This window comes from Neofelis nebulosa, chromosome 14, assembly GCF_028018385.1.
Source record: "Neofelis nebulosa isolate mNeoNeb1 chromosome 14, mNeoNeb1.pri, whole genome shotgun sequence".
Classification (NCBI taxonomy): Eukaryota; Metazoa; Chordata; class Mammalia; order Carnivora; family Felidae; genus Neofelis; species Neofelis nebulosa.
This window is the reverse complement of record NC_080795.1, coordinates 27,680,124-27,688,324: the sequence shown is the minus strand read 5'-3', so window position 1 is coordinate 27,688,324 and position 8,201 is coordinate 27,680,124. Positions and strand designations below refer to the sequence as shown.

The window sequence follows — 8,201 nt, the reverse complement described above, 5'->3', positions numbered from 1 at the left end:
TCAGGACAAACTGAAAGCTATGTCCATGGACTGTTACATGAGAAACTCGTTCCCTTTGGGGGACACAGAATTTCCAATTAAACTGATCCTACACACACTTATAAGATCTTGTTCTTTCACACCCAGGCTGTCACTTGGATGGTCAAAGACCAGCTCCAGGATGGGGGCAAGGATTTCCAGGAAAGAGACACACCTGACACTTCTTGCTATCATTCCCTATTTCCTGTCAGTAATCCCAATGCCAAATGTCATACATTACCATGTCACTACATCTAGCTGTGCCTCTGGATGAGCATTTCAAGAGTCCTGGCTTAGAGAAGAGGCATGAGGAGAGGGGAAGGCAAAGTTGAGTTTCTAAAGCTCCACTTTGTACAAGTCCAACAAACCAACTCCTCTCTCCCACAATGACATTAAAACCCAAACCTTTCAACAGGAAGATCAGTAAAGCCTCAAATGTAAGTGCAGTGTCAGGGTTAATTTACCCATTTGACGTCTAGTTTCCTTTGTTTATTTACCTGTGGAGGTTTCCTTTACTTTTCTGAGAGCTAAGCTATACATTCTAAAGGATATTTGTTCCATCTTGTGTAGTTATTTCTAGGTATTTTGAGTGGAAGAACCATCCAGAAAATGCAGTCTCTCAAACTTGCAGGAAAAGATATCTATGAGATTTCTTCATCTATTATGGTTGTAATTATTCCATCTGGGTAGGGTAGTAAGTCAAGTGAACAAGGTTCAGGGTTTCCTATCACATATCAACCATTTAAAAAGAAAGAAAAGAAAACCAAAAAAAAAGAACCCGAACTCATTTTTAATGGATTTTTACCCCTGATTGTTGACACTTCTTTTGTCTACCTCTTTAGAAAGATTAAATGATCTTTTTATTCAAGCGCATGTATTTATTAAGCTTTCTACTTTATAAGAGAATGTTAATTCTATACTCAGAATGGCCCTATACTTACACAACAACATAGTACAACCACATGTCAGGAATCCAAGAAACATTAAGTTCACTTCTTTAATACTTAACATGCATCAAAACCTCAGCTGAGACAAACAATGTTTATTAAAGAATGTAGCTGGAAAGGTAGTAATTCACCTATTCATCTATTGCTCTCATTCCATGTTATGCCTAAACATCACTCTTAAAACTTTAAAAATCCAAACCAAAGAATTCAAACTCTCTGGGAGGGATGTGGACCTGTTCATTTTCAGAAAGTTTCACAGGTGCTTTGTTCTGAAGGGTAACAACGAAGATTGACAGCTAGGATTTAGATACTTGAAAATCTAACCCTGCATTAAATCTAAATAATGGATAACTGTGTATGTTATATACTTATAACAAAAGCGGACAACATATATACCTATACATAACAAATATATATCACAACAATTTTTGGTGAATTCATGTTATAGGCCTGCATTGAGGGCATCTTAAAACACCCTATGAAATTCATTACCGTATTTACAGTGGAGATGTTAGTTAAGAAGTTATCCATTGGATGGGGGGGATAAATTAGAGGCAGGTGGTCAAAAGGTATAAACTTCTAGTTGTAAGATAAATAGGTACTAGGGATGTAATGTACAACATGATGACTACAGCAAACAGTGTGACAGATAGGAACGTTTCTAAGCGAGTAAATCCTAAAAGTTCTCAACACAAGGTGAAATCTTTTTTTTTTTTTTGCTTTTTTCCTTCTATCTGTGTTAAGAAGATGGATGTTAACCGAACATATGGTAATCGTTTCAGAATATATGTAAAACAAAACCATCATGCTGTCTGCCTTAAACTTATCCAGTGATGTATGGCAATTACTTCTCAATAAAGCTGGAAAAAAAAGTTATCCATTAAATTACTCAGTTCCTCTTTTATAAGAATTCACAGGCAGATTTCTGAGGCCTTGAGACTAATGCTTTCAAAGAGAAATAATTTTTGTTTTTTAAATATAACATCAATCATGTAACTACTCTTCTCTTCTCCTGTACTCTGGCTGCTACAAAGTTTGGACCCAATTTATGGCCAAGGGCTAGGCTGTGGACTAACTTCATTCCTTTTTTTGCTTTATCTTTTAATTCTCATTTTTCCTTTTCCTATTCTTTCATTTTTATACAATACTGTATCTCAACGTGTATCTCTGTATATTGCCTTAAAGCTTTCTGGAATAGTTATGATTGATACACACACACACACACACACACACACACACACACACACATATATATACTAGCTGTAACTGGAAGGATTTCATTATATGCTTAAACACGGAGTGAATGTCAAAGTTGTACAAATATTGTGACAGATAAGAAAGGGAAGTACATGGATATTCACAACCTCAGTAGGGGAATTTAAATGTATTAAAGTGCTGCTGAAAATTACAATACCAGTGGTATAAAGGGTCTATGACTCAATTTGTTGAGGTAAAAAGAACTACATTGCACTTAAAATTAAGATATAAAATACCAATGAATCCAGTGAAACTGAACAGATTACTTTGAGCATTTACAACATTAATAACTACAAGGTATAGGAAACTATTATTTATGCCTAAATTATTTCTTTAGTGTACAGCTTAAAAACCAAACTAAATCATTAACAGTAAAGGAAAATTAGATTTTCTATTAACAGTCTGATACATATTTTTGTATATGGTCCTTAAAAAACTACATATATTCATTTTTACTTTAGTTCTTACAATCTCAGAGCTAAACATACCTGGCTATGTAGCTCTCAGTATATGTTTTTCTTTTGTTTGTAAGCACACCTGAAGCAGGATTTCGTGCCAAACTAGGTGGTGTGGAATTTCGAGGTTTGATGTTAGTTCTAAGAGAGAAAGAGATGACATAATGAAAACATAAAAAATAGTAAGCATTTATTTCTCATATTGCTTATTTGCATGATTAGAAAAATAATTTGAAGCTGTAGAGAGGTGAATTCAAAAGATTAAAATACAAGTAATTATTTTAAATCTGAAAACAATATTTAAAGCTAAGAATAATCCAAAGCAGGGGCGCCTGGGTGGCGCAGTCGGTTAAGTGTCCGACTTCAGCCAGGTCACGATCTCGTGGTCCGTGAGTTCGAGCCCCGCGTCAGGCTCTGGGCTGATGGCTCGGAGCCTGGAGCCTGTTTCTGATTCTGTGTCTCCCTCTCTCTCTGCCCCTCCCCCGTTCATGCTCTGTCTCTCTCTGTCCCAAAAATAAATAAAAAACGTTGAAAAAAAAAATTAAAAAAAAAAAAAAAAAAGAATAATCCAAAGCACTTTGCATTTACTAACAGTATCCTGATGGCATATAAAATCAACTATATATATATATGTTACGTGAAATTTAAAGTTAATAATTCTGAAAGGCTTCAGGATTTTAAAAGCTTAAATCTATAGTTCCTTTAAAATAGAGATATTTGTTAAATGCCTGTGAATACCTGTTAAATAATATGTTACACATTATGAATTGTGGTTAAAAAAACAACAAGAAAGAGGGCGCCTGGGTGGCTTAGTCGGTTAAGCATCTGACTTCGGCTCAGGTCATGATCTCACGGTTTGTGAGTTCAAGCTCCGCATCAGGCTCTGTGCTGACAGCTCGGAGCCTGGAGCCTGCTTCAGATTCTGTGTCTCTCTCGCTCTCTGCCCCTCCCCTACTCATGCTCTGTCTCTGTCTCAAAAATATATAAACATTAAAAAAAAAAAAACAAGAAATATTAGCCAGTATTAGCCAAATATTAGCCAAGAAATATTTAATAATTTTCAATAAACGAAAGCCTACTCTTGGAAATAGCAACTAAGATAAATGGGTTAATATAATTTCCCCCTTTTAAGATTTAATCTAGTCAACTACACAGCCTGGACTATCTGGTATCAGTAGACGAGTTCTGGTTGGATCATCACTGAATTCCCTTTATGAAATTTCAGGAATCAAAGAAAGCTTAGACGGTTGAATAACAATACAGTGGTAAAAGTACAAGATTTGGGATTCAGATGAACCCGGATTCAAACCCAAATTGCTACTGACTAATGTGGCAGTAGCGGGCAACGTGAGTCTAAGTTCCCCATTTCTAAAATTAACTATCATCAGTTTTCTTAGAGAAGTTATGATATGCCAGCTGCAATTTATATAAACATTCAGAATAGTTGACAATGATGATAAAATACTATTTTATTACTACTATGGCTATTGTTACTACTACTACTAGTTAACATTTACAAAATGGTGCTTACCACATTTGGTATAGTTATATTTCTAATTGCCTTCATATATAAGCTTACTTAATCCTCATAATAATCCAATGAAGTAAACAGTATTAATAACTCTACTTTAGAAATGAGGCAACTAAGGCAAAGAGTGGTTAAGTAACTTCACCAAGGTGACACATTCAAATGTGTTGCCAAACAGATGTTAAAGAGCTAGTTCCTTCTCCCTCTTTAGAGATTTAGTCAACTCTTTTCAGAGATATCCAATGTTGTGTCACATGAATAAGCAGAATACATTTAAAAATTCCTTAGATGGTAAGTTCTTAAACAATGGCTGAAATTCTTCCTCCTTAGCGAGCAAAGTTGGAGACAGTCTCTGAAATAGCTACCTCCAAAACAGACATAGGTAATAACAACATCTACTGTTTTTCAAATGCCAAATATGATGCCAGGTACTATACATACTTTACTTTGTTTAATCTTCACAGAAATCTCAGAAGATATTATTATTCCCATCTTAAAGTTGAATAAACTCATACTCAGAGAAATTAAGTAAGCTGCAAAGCTATAACATGGTCACAGTATTTGAACTTGAATTTAGATGGGTTGTTACATTTCTTATATCAATATGCAATGCTGTCATTCAAAAAGAGGCTGCTTTCAGTAGTTACTTTAAGTTATTTCTAAACTTTGGGATGCCTGGGTGGTTCAGTCAGTTAAGTGTCTATCTCTCGGTTTCAGCTCAGGTCATCATCTCGCAGTTCGTGAGTTGGAGCCCCGCATCAACTCTGCGCTGCCAGTGTGGAGCCTGCTTGGGATTCTCTCTCTCTCCTTCTCTCTCTGCCCCTACCCTGCTCTCGCTCACTCTCTCTCAAAATAAGTAAACTATAAAAAAAATAAATAATTTCTAAACTTTGACAAGAATCACCTTGGTGTATGAATGGGTTACCCTGGACCCTTAAAATGGCGACCGACAGTCTAGCGATGAGGTATATATACTCTTATATAGCCAGCCCCTCCAGGGATGTTGCAGAACTGCTACAGTACCTTTTTGGGAATTCAATCTCTAAAAACTAATTGCCAAACAATGGCAATTCCTCCAGTGAGAGTCAGAAGAGAAATAGGAAGGACACTTTTTTTTTTTTTTTTTGGCTCTAAAACAAAGTCTTGCTAGAAATCCTATCACCTTCTTATATTATGTACATGAGATGCACAGATAATACAAACACACCTATAGATATACACATATAACCGCACCATATCAGTGAAGTTATTCAAATAATTAGAAAATTGTTTTAAAATTAGAGAAAAATTAGATTATCAACAAGAATCATCATTATGAAATATCAATCATGTACTTTTAGTAACATCTTCTAAGAGGTGGAATCTGAGTATCAAGAACCATTCTTAGGAGATTGGGAAAAACAGTCTTGATCAGTACTTAAAACATGCTGCCCCAGTCCCACATGGTCAGCACACTTTTGCTCCTGGCCAGAGTTTGAAAAGTGCTACCCTTATTCTGTATCTGTAATCTGCTTGACCTAGGTCACACAATAATAAAGAAAGTTTAATTTTGGAATTATACTTACTCTACCTTGCCGCCAGCCACTGTTTCTTTGAGATACACTTCAGAGCAAATAGAGAGCAACAGGAGTACTAAGAAAATGGCTCAGGGCACAAATTCTTCCTTCTAGGATTGATCACTAACTACTTAAAAAGAACACATGGGGGGCGCCTGGGTGGCTCAGTGGTTAAGCGTCGGACTTCGGCCCAGGTCACGATCTCACTGTTTGTGAGTTTGAGCCTCACATCGGGCTCTGTGCCGACAGCTCAGAGCCTGGAGCCTGCTTCAGATTCTGTGTCTCCCTCTCTCTCTGTCCCTCCCCTGCTCATGCACTCTCGCTCTCTCTCTCAAAAATAAATAAACATTAAAAAAAAATTTTAAAAAAAGAACACATGGTTGCTGCTAATATCTCAAAGACTTCTCCCATCTTTATTTTACTTTATTTTACATTTAGTTAAATTTATTCTTACTTTTCATACATGGTAAGAGAATGCTGTAGCAGGCATCGGTTTAAAAGTTAAGTAAGTGAATTCTATGAATAATACACATTTCAACTTTAATAAGTAATTTATCAGATTCTAATTTCATCATTTTAAAATGAGAGGGCTAGACTTGGGAGTTGGAGCCCAAACTAGAAAACCCTGAAGACTTATGTGGAAGAGTTCCAAGATGACTGCCATCGGCACTTGCCACTCTTCTCCGCTTTCTAGGCCAGTATAGAGAGGGGAGTGTACCTGGCAGTGTCTTATCCTTTCCCAGTTTCATATGTTATTTGTAACCATGTAACCAAAAGGATGAGAATTCCTGGACCAAATGTTTTCTAAAATCTTTTTTCTGCCTTTTTATAATAATTCATTATCTAACTAAAAAATAATACAGGAATATTACATATTATGTAGGGCATAATATCCCCTATTCTCTTCTTTTTAAAAATATTGCTCCTAAAAGAAAGTTTCATAAAAATAACAATTATTGAAGGTGGCTATTTCAATCCTCTAAAAGTTAAAATTTAATGTAAACAAATGTATGCTAAAACCAGCTTTATGTAGAACAACAGAAATGCTCATCTAACATCAGTGTTTTAAATCCTAGAAGATTACTTAGCACTTCTAGGCTTACAAATGATTAAAGAAAGATTTTTTAAGTATAGGAATGTATAAGTTTATAATATTCAATTACATAAAGCCTTTAAGGAAATATCTGAAAAAGATTAACCAAACTGAGTTACAAATACTTACTTGTAAATGGGTAATAACTCATGTCTTTTGATGGCACTGTCTGATTTTGTATCACTGTCATACAACCTTTGCACATGTCTTCCAGTTCGAAGTGGAGGGCCTAACTTGTCCATCTTACTATTAAAATATATAAAGGTGTACCCATAAGGAGATTGCTACTGTTTGTTTCTTTATATTAAGAAAATATTTTTAACATTATTCTTATTCATCAGAAATCTACCCACCAAGCTCTAAATTATCAGACTGCCAGGGTAAGGACTATCAAAAAAGAATCCTCAGTTCATACAAAGTCTACTATTAGATAGGAAATTCTGACGAGGCAGACCACCCTGCCAATTTTGAGGAACATCCAAAAAATGCCACATTTTTATATAGCAGGGCAATGGAATCAATAAAGCAAGTTAAGAAGGACAATGGCCATTCAAATAAAACTTGTAGAGCTAGAAAAGTTATTATTCTGGTAAATAAGACTGATTCGATGTTTGTTCTTATGGAGTTCACAAATAATCTAATTTCCACGTTTCCTGATTTCATAGTAAGTTGTTTTTTCTTCTTTATTATTTTATAATTTCCTCTGCATTTTAAAATTCCAAATATAAAGGAATCAAATAAATTATATATATCTTTACCCCTGACTTTCTAACAAAGAATGATTATTTCTAAAATTTATACAGAGAAAGGTAAAGCATAATATAGTGGGAAAAAAAATGGATGGCAATTCTGAAATATCACATGTAGAAATGTTAAGTGGCCATGTCATCTGAAGTTTCCTATTTTTTTTTAACCAAAAGTATAAAGGAGCTCCATCTGGAGGAAAATATGGAAGACTGCAGGTTTGTTGAAATGTCATTGTTTTACATCAACCAAATAATTAAATCCTACATACTATCACCAACCAATATCCATTCATGGTAGGGAGCAGGAAAAATTAAAATAGGAAAGTGACTACTGAATAACACATCACTGCTCATTGACTTAAAAAGGATACTCTTTAAAAGATGCTTGTTTACTCCACTTAATCTTCCATTTACTCACTGACTCTACAAATCCTGAGCACCTACTATGTATCAGGCACTATGCTACATTCTGGGGATATCCTGGTAAATGAAACAAAACTGATCTTGTTTGTACAGAATTTAGTGTCTAAAAAGAATCCGTTCATTGCTCTTGATTATAAGGGTCTCTATAGAGGGACACATTTTATACATTTTAATGTTT

At 35.1% G+C, this 8,201-nt stretch overlaps 2 protein-coding genes across 3 annotated transcripts in view; one reads left to right on the top strand and one right to left on the bottom strand.

Moving 5' to 3' along the window:
- Positions 1–8,201, bottom strand: part of ZC2HC1A (zinc finger C2HC-type containing 1A) — a 52,893-nt gene that overhangs the window by 6,963 nt on the left and 37,729 nt on the right. Inside the window, exons 8-9 of one of the 2 annotated variants that reach the window (XM_058699905.1) lie at positions 6,984–7,100; positions 2,711–2,818 (exon numbers count right to left, since the gene is read on the bottom strand). In XM_058699905.1, coding sequence (XP_058555888.1) covers positions 2,711–2,818; positions 6,984–7,100 — 225 coding nt within the window. The remainder of the gene's footprint in view (positions 1–2,710; positions 2,819–6,983; positions 7,101–8,201) is intronic. The other variant, XM_058699903.1, reaches the window with a different exon arrangement.
- Positions 1–8,201, top strand: part of IL7 (interleukin 7) — a 96,035-nt gene that overhangs the window by 70,410 nt on the left and 17,424 nt on the right. The window lies entirely within an intron of this gene.